The following is a 14,109-nucleotide window of genomic DNA, read 5'->3' on the forward strand; positions in this document are numbered from 1 at the left end:
TGTCGACGAGAGTGTGCAACTCCATGGCCGGACGTGAGCACCTCCCTTGACAATTCATGTGTGACTATGCGGACGAGATTGTGCAACTTTGTGGCCATGCATGTGCGACTATGCCGATGAGAGTGTGCAACTCCACGGCCGGCGTGAGCACCTCCCACGGCAATTCATGTGCGACTATGTGGACGAGATTGTGCAACTTTGTGGTCATGCACGTGCGACGATGCCGACGAGAGTGTCCAACTCCACGGCCGGGTGTGAGCACCTCCCACAATAATTCATGTGCGACTATGCGGACGAGATTGTGCAACTCTGTGTCCATGCATGTGTGACTATGCCGAGGAGAGTGTGCATCTCTATGGCCGCACGTGTGCAATTATGCCGACGAGAGTGTGCAACTCTGTGGTCACGCGTGTGCGACTATCCCAACGAGAGTGTGCAAATCCACGACCATGTGTGAGCTATTACGCCGACGAGAGTATGCGGGTCTAATTGCTTACTTGCACGTCTAATTGAAATAATTAAGACAGAAAACTTGTGTTGTTCTGTCTAATTGAAATACTCAATTTAAATGATGACAACTAGTATAAGGTTCATGTGCAACCATGCCTTGTATGGATGCCAACTACTGTAAAGTTCATATGCAAGTACGAACTGTAGGGGTGCCAACTTAAATCAGTTTTGTACATGAAAAGAAACTTGCATGATAAATGGAGCCAACTACTATGAGGTTCGTGTACAAGTACAACTGCTAGAGAGGCCAACAAAACATGCGACTGTGAAGAAACAAGATAATTAAAGCTGCCAACTAAGTATAGCCATAATGTGCAAGTTTCTCTGTGCTCATATCCAACTAGGAATACTACAATGATCAACTAGTACTAAATAAAGAGCCAAATTGGATGAACTCCAATGGCTAACTGGGCTAATTAACCATCAAAGAGAAAACTACTCCAAACAGCATGCAACACACGCATGTGCTTATAGGATCCTTCTAATATGAGGGCTCATATGAATTGCATGTAGCCAAGTACTAGCAAGCAGAAGGAGATATGCTTGCAAGAAATATGAATATGTGTGCAATTAGACTACATGCCGCGCCAACTAAGCATATGTGTATGTCAATAGTCCTTCTGCCAACTAAACATCAAATGTGCGTGCAACTAGACAAAATTACAAGCCAACTGTGCCAATAGTCCTGCCAACTAAACATCAATGTGTGTGCAATTAGATAAAATTACAAGTCAACTGAGCATATGTGTGTGCCAAATAGTCCTGTCAACTAAACATCAATGCGTGTGCAACTAGACAAAATTACAAACCAACTGAGCATATGTGTGTGCCAAAAATAGTCCTGCCAACTAAATATTAATGTGTGTGCAAGTAGACTACATTATTGCGCCAACTGAGCATATGGATGTTCCAATAGTCCTCTCAACTAAACATCAATATGTGTGCAACTAGACAATATTGCCGAGCCAACTGAGCATATATGTGTAACTAGTCCTGCCAAATAAATATCAATGTGTGTGCAACTAGACTACATTGCCGCGTCAAATTGCGCATATGTGTGTGCAAGTAGTGTCCTGCCAATTTAACATTAATATATGTGTAACTAGACTAAATTACAAGCCAAACTGAGCATATATGTGTGCAACTAGTTTTTCTGCCAACTAAATATCAATGTATGTGTAACTAGACTATATTACAAGCCAACAAAACTTTAGTGACACCGTGACCAAAGCAACGGCAACACTCCAACTTGTGCTCGTCTTGTTAGACTCAACATGAATGCACTGAGCAAAGAGCAAAAATAGCGGCACACGGAAGAACTCCATTCCTAGCAATCTTCTTCTTTTTCTTGCTCCAGACTGGACAAGATCCTCCACCCGCGCTTCCTCCTCCTGTCCTCTCCCGGCTAGAGCAAGCTCCCGGCTAGAGCAAGCTCGTAGCAGCAGCTGCATACACAAAACAACGATGAGATCTCTATCAAATCTTCTATTCAATCGAGAAGATGGTACATGCTTGGGCTAGTGACATGCCGCCTGTTGCTTGAGCCGGCTAGGCTGGGCGTCCTACCGGTGGAGGAGCTAGCGGTGGGAAGGCCCTCACGAGCAGCGCTCACAGGGGGGGTCCTTGGGGGAGCCGGGGCGGGGGAGCAGATGGCCGTGACCGTCGTCATGTGCCTTGGGGAAGGAGCGGCGGAGGGAACATAAGAGCTCGGAGGGCAGGATGGAGGAGGGGAAGGAGGCGAGCACCTAGTCCACGACGGCACCGACAGCCTTGGGCGAGACGACGTGGAAGAAGCTCTCCGGAGCGGCGAGCGCTATGGCTGGACGGGACGAATGGATAAGAACAGATGGGCTTCGTCGAGCGGCGTCGGATCGGGAAACCGCCCCGACCAGGTACCACCTGACCAACGCGCGGGACGATAGGAGCGAGATCGTGCGGCCAGGAGCCGGCCGCTCGACTCGTCTGAATAGTGCGCGTGCACTTTTTAGAATTTAGCTTAAACTAGTGGGTGTTTTTAAGGAATATCTTAATCCATTGAGAGTAGAAGTAGGGCAGTAGTGCGGTGAAGGTTGGTGGCCGGCGGGCCCCACGTACGTCACCCCGCCCCGCCACGTCTGAGCCCACGAGCAGAACGTTATGCGAAAGAGAAAAAGAAAAGAATAGGAAAGCGGATGAGACGGAGAGATACCCGGGCCCGCTGTGGGGCCCACCCGCCTCCACTGCCTGCCTGGAGAGACTTTCCTCGTGCCCTTTTAACCCACCCGCAGCGACCGGTGCGCGCAGGCGCCACGTCAGCCGGGTGAAACCCTCCGCACTGTCCAGATCAGGCCCATCCACGCGGACCCGCGTGTGGTGGTCCCGGGCCAAAGCCGATCGATGGCGTAGCGCCATTTCTTTATTCCTTTACTTTATTTATTTTGCGTGGAGTGTTAAGTTTTTACTAGAGGATAAAAAAATTTGTTAGGGAAGGGAACAAATGGGCGTGGCGCCATCAGCCACCCACCCACCCGTGGACGGTTCGGGGTTTCACCTCGCTCGGGCGCACCGCCACGTGTCGGTCATCGGGCCATGCTTGTTGCGTAAGGAAGCGTCCACGAGATTTTATCGCGTGTTCCGTTGGGTGCTAGGCGGTGGGGGCGGCCACGGTGGCAGGCGCGGGGGCGGGGCCGTCGGATGCGTCGGGCGGATCCTGGCCGTCGGATGCGGGCATGGGCAGCGACAAAAAGAGGATGAGGCCTAGAAAGCGAGCCACAAGGGGAGGGGAGGAGGCCACACCAGACCAGAGAAGCAGCAGCCATTTCCTTCCAGCCGAGGGAGACGAGACGAGAGGAGAGCACTCTTCCTCTAGGAGAGGAGTAGCATCGAGAGAGGGAGAGGGAGGAGATACTCGTGAGCGCGAGGGGAAGGAGAAGGAGGGCGGGCTCTCCCTCTGCCTTGTTGAGGCGGTTGGTGCGTGGATCTGCGCGGCGGCGGCGGTGTCTGCCGGACTCCGGCGACGCGGCGACGACTAGGAGGGAGATCGGAGGCGCATGCCTCAGATCTGACATGGAGCGGATCCGGGAAGGCAGGAGGGCCGCACTGGCCATGTCCGGCGGGGCGCCACCGCCGCGGCGGCGGCTCAGGAGCAACGGCGGCGGCGTCTCCGGCGGCGCGGGCCCGAGGGACTCGCCTCGGTCCGAGAGGAGGCGGGGGGAGCGGCTCATGCTCAACGGCAACGGGCGCGACGACGGCGACGACACCTCCGACGACAGCCTCGGCGACGACGACGACGACGCCGACGAGGAGCTCGCCGCCTCCGCGCCCAGGTACCCGCCTGTGCAGCGGCGGTCGCCCAGCACGGCGCCTCCGCCGTCCCCGCCCCAGCCCAGCGCCGCGCACCACCACAGCAGCAGCAGCAGCGGCGGAGGCGGCGGCGGTTACAACAACCACCACCACCACGGCCAGCAGCAGATGCACCGGAAGGGGGGCTCCAATCCCAAGGGCCCCATAGTGTGGAAGGCCGCCGACGAAATGATCGGCGTTCCAGTCCCGAGGAAGGCGCGCTCAGGTATGCTATGCACCGCAAAACAAGCAATTTTTCACCCTTCTTGCCGCTTCTGTTTCCCTAATCTCACCGGCGTTCCTCGTGTTTTCCGCAGCTTCTACCAAGAGGTCTTCGCACGAGTGGACAGGCCCCGGCGGTGGAAGCGGCGGCGGCGCCGCTGTAGACGGCTCGCAGATCCAGCGGCCTTCTTCACGGCCGATCTCGCCGGCTTCCACATCGGCCACCGCCCCTGTTCGGAAAAAGCTGGTGCGTTTTTCAGGCCGACAGAATCCATCTCCCCTCATGATTCTTAACTCCTGCCCTTACTGATTTCCCTCTCTCTCCGGTGTCTCGCAGAAAACACTTGGCGGCGGTGGGAGCAGCGGCGGTTCTGGGCCCGTACCGAAGCAGCGGCCGTCGCCGGCCTCAGCTCCTTCGGCAGCCCCGCCTCAGCCGCCACCAGCAAAGATTTCCAAGTCGCCATCGTTCATTCAGGAGGAGATCGAGGTCGCCGAGGTGCTATTTGGCCTGACGCGGCAGTTCCCCTGCCCTCCCAAGCAGGAGAACATGAACCACAAGCCGGAGCAGAAGGACGCGCCGGAGGCCAAGTCCGGGAACTCTTCGCCGGCTCCGTCGTCATCTGGCGTCCGGCCGGCAGATTCAGCCTCTCTCACCACTATAGGTAGGCAGCTCGTCAATTTTAATCTTGCAATGATTTTTTGTTGCTAATTTTGGTTTTGTGGGGTCTAATAAACTTCCTCACTGCTTTTGCCAGCCCCAAAGAGGAAGCGGCCACGGCTCGTCAAGTACGACAACGAGAACCGCCCGGCGAGCCCAGCAAAACCGGACACGGCAGAGCCGCCCTCAAGGCCTGAAGTGCCTCCGGTGGCGAGATCAGATGCGAAGCCGTCGGTGTCGGTGTCGGCTGTGGCCGAAAGTGGCGCCAGCAGCACCGCCACCGCCACCGCTGGTGCGCAGCAGGAGGCTACCCGGGAGCCAGAGAAGAGGGAGGACCACAGAGGAAGAGATCCAGAGCTCCGGACCAGCGAATCAGATCGACGGGATCCCGGGCCCGCCGAGCCGCCGGCACCAGCAGTCAAGCCCGACGGCGAGGCTGCTGCGCCGGTCGGCTCTGAGGCCAGGAATGGGGAGGCCACCACCGCGACAAAGAGGTGGGCCATTTGGATTTTTTATATTATTGGTGTTGTGATAACCATTATTGCCTTTGGATTGTGCCGATCTGATTAGTATATTCACAATTTCGTGTGAATTTCTTTATTTTTTTATCAGTGAGCTGGCATCTGATGGCGCTCGGCAAGAAAAGTTTTGCATTGATCTCATGGTGGGTATATGCTTTCATATGTTTGTGTGTGTGGTTGAATTGGTCTTGCGGAATTTGCTGGGCAAAGATTGAAAACGACAATTTTTTGCCGCAACTGTTGATTGGCTTTTTTGTTTTCTTTTCAGCCCTTTTTTTATCTCACCTTTTTCTCTCCCCTTGTGCTTGTTCCAGGCTCCCCCTCCTGGGAAGCTATCTCCTGATAGAGATGGCTCTTCCGACCCTGATGCGGATAAGAAGGGATTGGATTCTGAGATGGACGTGGTGGGTGCCTCTGTCTGCTTCAGTTTCACCAATTCTGTTGATTGACCTCCCTAGCCGCTGGAGCATTGGATGTTTGATTCTGATCGGTCCATTTCTTGTTCATCTTTTCCTCCGATTTCAGGCTTTGAGAGGAAATTCTGAAAAGAAAGATGGCGAGAGGACCAGGAGAGGCCTGGAGATCAATCTGGAGGACGACAAGGCGCAAAGGATTCCGGCGGAGGAGCTTGCTCCAAAGAAGCTCACGCTGCAGCTGGATTTGGAGAAGCCCAGCCAAGGGGACGATAAGTCGCCATCTGAGCGCAGACAGCCGCCATTGCTGCCGCCGCAGCAGCAAAAGCCCTCAAAGTCCGAGGTCAAGCATGAGAAATCACGTAAGAATTTCGCCTGGTTCTTCCCCATTTTCTCACTGCTTTTGTAAAAGGTGATTCTTTGTTGATTTGGGTTTTTCCTCATCTGGCAGCTCTACCTGCTGCTTCACCGCCTATGCCAATGACCGTCGGCGGCTGGATGGGGACTTTCCCTCCTTTTAGGTGAGTTTTCACTGCTGTTCGATGTTTTACACGCACTCTTGCTCCCTGAAGGATTTGTGGTCTAAAATATGTTGTTCTTACCTTGGCAGTTACATTGCTCCTGTTCCTGGACTATCAGCTCCTGGGCTTCATCATCCTATGGACATAAAGCCAGGGACTTCTGCTGGATTACAGGTTCGCTTTCTCACTTCACCTATGGTGTGGTTTCTGTCTTTGGAGTGAATTTCTTTGCCAAGTCTAAAGGTTTCCTACATTGCAGCATCCTGCATTGCCTCCACTGCCAGTACGCCCGAAGCGCTGTGCTACACATTGTTACATCGCACAGCAGATCCAATACCACCAGCGAATTACAAAGATGAACTCTTTCTGGCCCACAACAGCGGCTGCAGCCGCTGCTGCCGCCGCCACAAGATCTGCACCATTCTTTGGTCCAAGAGGACCATTCAACATGGGCGTCGTACCACCTGCGGAGGCTGCCTCCCTTCTCGCGAACCCAATGCAGGGGAGCTACCCTGTTCGGGCACACGCCCCGCTGCAAGAAACTAAGGCTCCTTCAATGGTGCCTTCTCCTTTCCAGGGGAGCCTCTCCAAGGATAAAGCGGCATCCAGCAGTGCCAGTGTTGCTGAATCAAACCAAAGGAAGCAACCTCCAGCTCTTGAAGCGCAGCAGTCCTCTCCCATGCCACCAAACATGATGGTATGCTTGTCGTGGATTTATGCTATTCATTACTAGTATCTTGTGGTATTTTTTGGTATTTTTTTCCTTATATAATTTCCCGTGCACCCTCTGTTTTTTACAGCAAGCGCCAACATTCATCTTTCCATTCAACCAACATGCTGCAGCAGTAGCAGCTGCAACTGCCGCTGCCAATCGAATGGGAGATACAAAATCTTCTGGCACCAGCAGTGCGATGCCATCATCTGCCACTGCCCACGCTTCAGCAGCACACCCTGGTGCAGCGGCCATGAACTTGAGCTTTGCCAACTTGCAGCCGGGTGATGCCCAGTTCTTGGCCATCTTACAGAACGGCTACCCATTCCAGCTCGCTGCTGCTCATGCTGGAGGAGCTCCATCATATCGAGGCATGGCACCACCAGGCCCAGGTGTACCGTTTTTCAACGGGCATGTCTACTCTCCCCACATGTTGAACCCATCACAGCAGCAAGGTACGCAGCAACAAAATCATCAGAAAAACCCAATGCCAAGCTTGTCTGGTTCCTCTCAGAAGCATCAGCCACAACAATCACAAGGGTTGCTGGGATATGCACCAAATGCTAATGCTGCTGCTGCCGCGGCCGCAGCAGCCGCTGCCAACAGTTCCCAGAGCTATTCGAGCGGCAACCAGCGTCCTGTTCTACTACATGGCCTCGCTCACCGACAGGATCCAGACAAGGCTCTGCAAGATGGCCAGTCAAGTGATGACAAGTCTTCACACCATCAGAAGGGTGGGCATGAACATAATTTTGCTATTCCAATGCATCTTCCAAATTTTGCGTTGATGCCATCTGCTGGCAATCAGAGTGAGAAGAAATCGAATGATCACCACCAGCAGCCACCAACCAGTCGAAGCCAGGGGGTTCGAATTGATCTTGCTTCATCTCAGCCTTTTGTGATGCCCTTTGGCGCTCCTGGTTCTGCTCCAAATGGTCTTGACTTCTCGTCATTGGCACAGAACCATGCGCTTTTCCAGAGCCATCAAGAAGCAGGCCGGCATGGTTACCCTCAGCTCAATTTTGCTTCAGCCCAGTCTGTTCAAGCTGCACAGCATAAACCCCAGCATCAAAATGCTGCAGAAGCTAAATCTGTGGCTGGGGATTCATCTTCAACGCCAAGTGCTGGAGATAATGAGAGAAAGAAATCTGCATCTGCAAAGTACCCGAGTGATTCACAGCAGCATTCTCTTTCTTTCTCTAAGCCAGAAAACAAGTCTTTTATGCACCCTTTCCTTGGTAGCAGTGCTAATGAGCCCTCAGTCCGCACTTTGAGCCTTATTGGTGCGGAATCTTCGAATGCCTTTGGGTTAGGCAGCAGCAAATCTTCAAGTGCTTCTACTGCAGCAGCTACGTCAGCTGCAGCCCCATCTGCACCAACCATGTCCCAGCAGCAGCAACAGCAGCAAATTCAGCTGCAGCTGCACCAACACCATCAGCACCAGATGCAGCAACAATTCCAGCAGCAGCAACAGCAGCAGCAGCAGCAACTCCAGCAGCAGCAGCAGCAGCAGCAACTCCAGCAGCAGCAACAGCAGCAGCAGCAGCAACAACAGCAGCAGCACCAGCAACATATGTTACAGCTTCAGAAACAGCAGCAGCAGCAGCAATTGTTTCAAAATCATCTGAACTCTCGCCCCAGGTCTGCTGCTCCGAGTAATGCAAGTGGATACTCTGACCGTTTGAGTGCGACGAACTTTCAGAATTTAATGTATCCATCAAGCGCTTCTCAAGGCGGAGTTCCTGGTCAATCACCTCAATTGAAGGCATCGTCGTCGATGAGAGTGTCAGCTCCACCTTCAGGTGCTTCTGTCCCTGCTGCATCCTCGCCTTCTAATTTGATTATGATGAAGAACAGTGGTCTCCATCAACAAGCAAAAGCTCTGCAGGCTCTCTCCACCCCGAATCACCAGTCTCAAAGCATGAGTTCATCGAAGATTGGCCACTCCCTTACTAATCTTTCTACTGGAGGAGCAGGGGACCTATCTCGATCTTCAAATGCTCCTGTTGCTTCTGGTTCGCCATCTAACTCGGTCTCCAAAAGTACTGGTGGTAGCCCACCTGCATCTGGAATTGCGAAGGGTGGCCAGCCAGTTGTCCAATTGTCATCACCTCAACAACATGCAGCAAAGAACTCTCCTTCGACTTCTGGATCCAAGTCGGCTTCAACAAATCCCTACAGCAGTATGCCTATGCCATCGATCCTTGGTCAGCAACCAAACATGGCTCACTCTGGTGGTAAGCAGCAGTCACATGGACCCTCATTGAAACAACAGCAGCCGTTCCCACAAGGCCATGGCCACGGCCACTTCTTCATCTCCAATGCCTTTGCGCCACAAGGTCCGCCTCAGCATGTAAATGCTGGAGCTGGTGCTGGCCTCTACCAAAAGCGCTCGGCTGACAAGACGCAGCAGCAGCAGAATGCTGTATCTGGTTCGTCTGCGATGCTCTCTCTTGGTTCCATGTCGATGTCCACATCTGCGATTCCAGCTGATGCGGGGAAGGCTCATAGTGCAGCTGGCAGTAACATGAAGGCCAATCTTCATCCAGCACCTGGTGGTTTTATGCACCTTGGGACAGCGGGGCAATCTGCGAGTGGTTCGCCTCACTCTCACTCTCACCTTTCAGCGGCACAATTGACGTTTTCAATGCCGATGCCCGTAAAGCCTACCAGTGATCAGAAGCCTGCTGCTGGTAATGGACCTCTATCCATACTTGTTTCCCCTGCAGACGTTGTTCCATGTACCGCCACCATATAACTTGACTCAGTTGTTTCGACTAACATAAAACCCTTGTGTTTGTCAGGTAAGTAAAGGACCCAGACGCCAGAGCATGGGAATGCTGCTAATCTCAGTCGGCGAGCTAACTGCTAATTCTGTCGGAAGCTCGGCGCGCGGAAGAAGCGATTGCGTGGCAAGAGGCATAGCTGCGAGAGCCGGATCGTCGATGAGGAGGATGATGCACCCATTCCATCCATTCAGGGGCTCTGGCAATCTGTGGAGTAAAAATGTGGAACGGTTGGCTGATGGGAGTGATGCTTGTGTGTAGTAGGTTATCCTCCCATGGTGGAAAGCTGGAGGTGCATAGAAAACCTTTTTTTTAGCAGTTTTATGCAAGATTGTCAAAAGCTGGTCTCTCTGAACTTGTTCCCTCCCCTCTCCTCCAACTGCTGCTCTGGTCTCTTTAGATTTGTTCTTTTTGTTGTTGTCTTAACTGAAGGAAGAAGGTTTAATTAGAATGCAGGTCAAGGGAAACTTTTGTGATGCTGCTGCTCTTGCCTTCCTCTTTTCTTTCTTTCTGTGTTTCTTTCCTTTTTTTTCCATGTGTTTTGTCAATACCATCTGCTTGGATTGTTTTAGAAACAATTTGGGGCAGAGAGGGAAATATCTCTCAAGGAGTAGTAGTAGTAGTAGTATGTTGGATTGCTTTAGAAACAACAACTGGGGCTGAGGCAGAGAAGGCAGATAAGTAGTAGTCGTAGTTGCTGCATAGCATAGCATAGCATGAGAATGACCATGACCTGCCTGTTGGGTGTGTGCGTTGTAATTAGAAGAAATGAATCAATCAAGAAGGTGGATGATGGATGGATGGATAATCTTGTTAAGATAGCAAAGCAGAGCAATTCTGGGATGTGTGATGACTCGGCACTGCAGTGCTCACTCATCCGAAAGTGCTACTCTTTCCGGTGCGCAGTCCGGCACGCCACTCTTCCACTCCGCCATTTGTTAACTTGCCTGGACGGACGGACGGACGCGTGCTGCCGCTATCTTCTTCCTAATCGTACCAATCTATCTATCTAATATATCTATATCTATCTATGACACTTGGGCTGGATGGTGATGATCTCATTCACATGGATCGCTCTCCTCTCCTCCACCAAAGCTCTCGCCCTTAACACGTGTCCGGCCTAACAGCCATCCGACGTGCAGGCTGAAAAGTAAAGTATCTGGAAATTTTTGCCTTGCCCGGGGGACATCGCTTTCCTTTCCCTTGGCGCAAGGGCATGGCGCTCCCTCCCTTTCCTGTCCGGAGTGGGTCTGCACGCATGGAGCTTTTTGTCCACATGCACCGCTCCGGTTCTTGGTGACTCAACCTGGCAGTCGTGTCGGGTTTGGCCGGGTCAACCTTTACCAGACCCATGCCCGATTACTCTGTCGGGTCTATCTTGCACCCATGACCCTATCCATGGGTATGGATTTAGACCCACGCCCGAACCCATCGAGTGACCCGACCCTATCGGGCACCCATCGGGTCTGACAAAATTAAATAATTTTATTTTTTATAGAAGACATAGACGTTGTATTGTGCATGCAGCGTTCAGTCCTGGCAACATAAACCAGCGGTCTCCATTTTATAGACGGGGCTCCCCCTCCCATGTGCTCGAACAGGCGAGGTGGGACTAAATGTTCAGCTTCTCTCTCTTTTTTTTTTTTTTGAGGATAGCTTCTCTTTTATTTGATGGACATGTGTACACTACATAGGCTTCATCTTTTATGGGTTGAATGTATATGTGCAGCGCTCTGTGCATGGGCCACTTGCTAAAGGTGAAAATGGGCCATACCAAGCGTGTGAATAACATACAGAATAAGCTTGGTGATGGTTGTGGTCGTAATGATTGTGCCTTGCTCTGTTTTTTGTGACTACTGCCCATGAAAAATATAACAGGAAACAAATAGTTTATTAATTATTGATATTAATCGGGTGACCCATCGGGTAACCCACGGGCACAAACTTAAACCCATACCCTACCCATGACTAATCGGGTTACCCATGGGTCTTTACCCATGGGTAAGACCCATGGGCGAAGTCGACAACCCATACCCTACCCATTCGGGTCGGGTGCCTATGGGCGCACGAACCCGTGGGTCAGATTGCCAGGTTGATTAGTGACATGTGATTAATCGCGTGCTGGATTGTTTGTTTGGGTTAACCTGGCTTGGGTGGCCTCGGCCTTCCTTTCCAGCACGCACTCATGGCTCATCCGTCCATGGGATGCCATGTAGGAGTAGTAGGAGTAGGAGTACTGGTGGCAGTATCTCGCTGCGATATCTTGTGCATGCACACATCAGGTGGCCCCACGGCCTGTCATTATTGCCAAAAACTCTTGTCTTTGATTGGGATGGGGAGAGAGGTGTGCGCCAGTGCTTGTTCTGTGTGTCCAGTTGTTGTTTTTGGTCAGTAAAATCTGGTGTCCCTGTCGCCGTCGTGACGTAGCACCGCCAGGCTGTTCTCCAAGTTGCCAGACAACTGGATTTGCACGCTACGTGCGCCGGGCACAAGCGGCGGGGCTGGGTAGGCCGCCCGTGCTCGCGCTGTGAACCTTGGGCGGGGCGGTGGAACTCCGGTGGGCAGAAACGGCGAATGATGGTTTGATGATCGTCGGCTTCAGATTTGATCTATGGTTCAAGTAGGCAAAAAGCGTGGAGATGGAAAAAGATAATGATTAAGCATGGCGGAGAAGTTCGTGTTTAGTCATCTCGTCCTATTTCGCCGTTTGTGGCATATTATACTTTTTTATTCTTTTTTTTAACTCTGAGCGAGCTTGTTTGGGATCACAGACTTTTCGGTCACTTTGATAAATAAAGAGTCTGCATGCATCATTCTGATGCAGAGGCTGGGGTAATCCTCATTTTCTAAAAAAAACATGGTGGAGAAGTGTTTGATAGCACCTGAGAAAACAAAGGAATTCTACAAAGAGGTTTGAGTGCACTAAAATGTCCTCCAAGGTAGAGTATGAATGAATCCTAGGGATTTCAATCGTGTGAATCAAACGGCCAATGTAGCAAAGTTTTTAAAGGATCCAAATCCTCTGAAAATCCTGTAAAATTCCTTTGAATCGAGCTCTGAAGGAGATAGAGGCGGTACGGTTCGCACATGTCTTTTCAAGGACATTGGGAGATCTAGATCTCTGTGAGTGACGACACCAAATGGAAAGACTACCCGGTTAATAAAATTGCTACACATCGAATGGAACTACTAATTGAGGGTACGATGAGCATCCTGACTCTTCCAAGAAGAAGAAAGGAATAACTAGAGAACTAACAATGTCCTATAAGTTACATATAGAGGAGGTATCACTATCTTGTTACCAGCCATCGGACCAATAGGGGCATATCTTAGAAAAAAGAGTGGGAGAGGAGACCCCAAGGTGTGAGAGGATTTAGTGGTCCATGAGGATGTTGTGTTGGATGGGGTATCCAACAAGAGGACTCGTATGTATGTCAAGAGTGACCCTCCACTGTGGCCAAACATTGCTCCAACATCAGTCACTCGATCTCTATTATCGATGCCCCGTCTATTCTATTCTACAAACCCTCCACCCTCCCGTCATCCACCCCACCCCTCCCAACCCCACTTTCTTAGAACCTCGGTACATACGAGCTTTCAATTTGGATCCAAGATATTATTTTCACTTTCAACTCGCTTTCTATATAAACAGTAAACATAACAACTTTAACCAATATTTCTTGCTTAGATCTAGAACTTTGCTTTCAACACTTACCTCGAAATAACCCTCAGGGCCATGAAGAGGGATCATACCATCGATGCTTAGATCAAACTTTGAACCCGTCAATCACCTGGAAATAACCCCACCACCATGAAGAGGAAGGACACCATCGATCCTTAGACATAGAACTTTGAATGCGACAATCACCTGGAAATAACCCTCACGGTCATGAAGAGTAAGGACAACATTGATGCTTAGATATAGAACTTTGAATCTGGCAATTACCTAGAAATAACCCCCACTGTCATCAACAAGAAGAACAACATTATTAGAAATTCAGTTAATAGCTACTTTGAAGAAATATCTAAACACTAAACTATGATGCTTAGACATACAACTCTGAATCCGGCAATCACCTGGAAATAACCCTCGCGGACATGGAGAGGGAGGACACCATTGATGCTTAGATCTAGAACTTCGAATCCAGCAATCACCTGGAAATAACCCTCACGGTCATGAAGATGAAAGACACCATTGATACTTAGATCTAGAACTTTGAATCCAGGAATCATCTGGAAATAAACCCCACGGCCATGAAGAGGAGGGACGTAATTATTAAGAATCCAATTATCTGCTATTTTCAACAAATCCCTAAACTATAAACTACGATGCTTAGATCTAGAACTTTGAATACGACAATCACCTGGAAATAACCCCCGCGGTCGTGATGAGGGAGGACACCATTGATGCTTAGATCTGGAACTTTGAATCCGCTAATCACCTA

General features: G+C 51.0%; 1 protein-coding gene and 1 long non-coding RNA gene across 4 annotated transcripts; one reads left to right on the plus strand and one right to left on the minus strand.

The window, feature by feature from the left end:
• Window positions 1–1,091: 1,091 nt before the first annotated feature.
• On the minus strand, window positions 1,092–13,832 carry LOC119363258. Its single transcript, XR_005173872.1, has 4 exons — window positions 13,742–13,832; window positions 13,611–13,626; window positions 13,380–13,532; window positions 1,092–1,955 (listed from the first exon to the last, which is right to left on the minus strand). It is a non-coding gene; the product is annotated as an uncharacterized LOC119363258 (long non-coding RNA).
• LOC119363257 (protein TIME FOR COFFEE-like) lies at window positions 3,556–10,144 on the plus strand. Of its 3 annotated transcripts, XM_037628573.1 has the most exons (13): window positions 3,556–4,057; window positions 4,149–4,300; window positions 4,391–4,715; window positions 4,809–5,205; window positions 5,324–5,375; window positions 5,547–5,636; window positions 5,758–6,007; window positions 6,097–6,166; window positions 6,256–6,340; window positions 6,426–6,863; window positions 6,967–9,310; window positions 9,395–9,571; window positions 9,683–10,144. In XM_037628573.1, exons 1-13 carry the CDS (start codon window positions 3,556–3,558, stop codon window positions 9,688–9,690), a joined length of 4,890 nt encoding a protein of 1,629 aa, XP_037484470.1. In that variant the 3' UTR covers window positions 9,691–10,144. The 3 variants fall into 3 exon arrangements, with proteins under 3 accessions (XP_037484470.1, XP_037484469.1, XP_037484468.1); XM_037628572.1 differs by having other exon boundaries at window positions 6,967–9,571; XM_037628571.1 differs by lacking the exon at window positions 9,683–10,144 and having other exon boundaries at window positions 6,967–9,651.
• Window positions 13,833–14,109: the final 277 nt, after the last annotated feature.

This window comes from Triticum dicoccoides, chromosome 2B (assembly GCF_002162155.2).
Source record: "Triticum dicoccoides isolate Atlit2015 ecotype Zavitan chromosome 2B, WEW_v2.0, whole genome shotgun sequence".
Lineage (NCBI taxonomy): Eukaryota > Viridiplantae > Streptophyta > Magnoliopsida > Poales > Poaceae > Triticum > Triticum dicoccoides.

Excerpts from the sequence above, each read along its gene's own strand:
- LOC119363257 (XM_037628571.1), top strand. The coding sequence starts at position 3,556 with ATGGAGCGGATCCGGGAAGGCAGGAGGGCCGCACTGGCCATGTCCGGC. Across the intron at positions 4,301-4,390 it reads CCCCTGTTCGGAAAAAGCTG|AAAACACTTGGCGGCGGTGG; the intron begins GTGCGTTTTTCA and ends GGTGTCTCGCAG. Across the intron at positions 4,716-4,808 it reads AGCCTCTCTCACCACTATAG|CCCCAAAGAGGAAGCGGCCA; the intron begins GTAGGCAGCTCG and ends TGCTTTTGCCAG.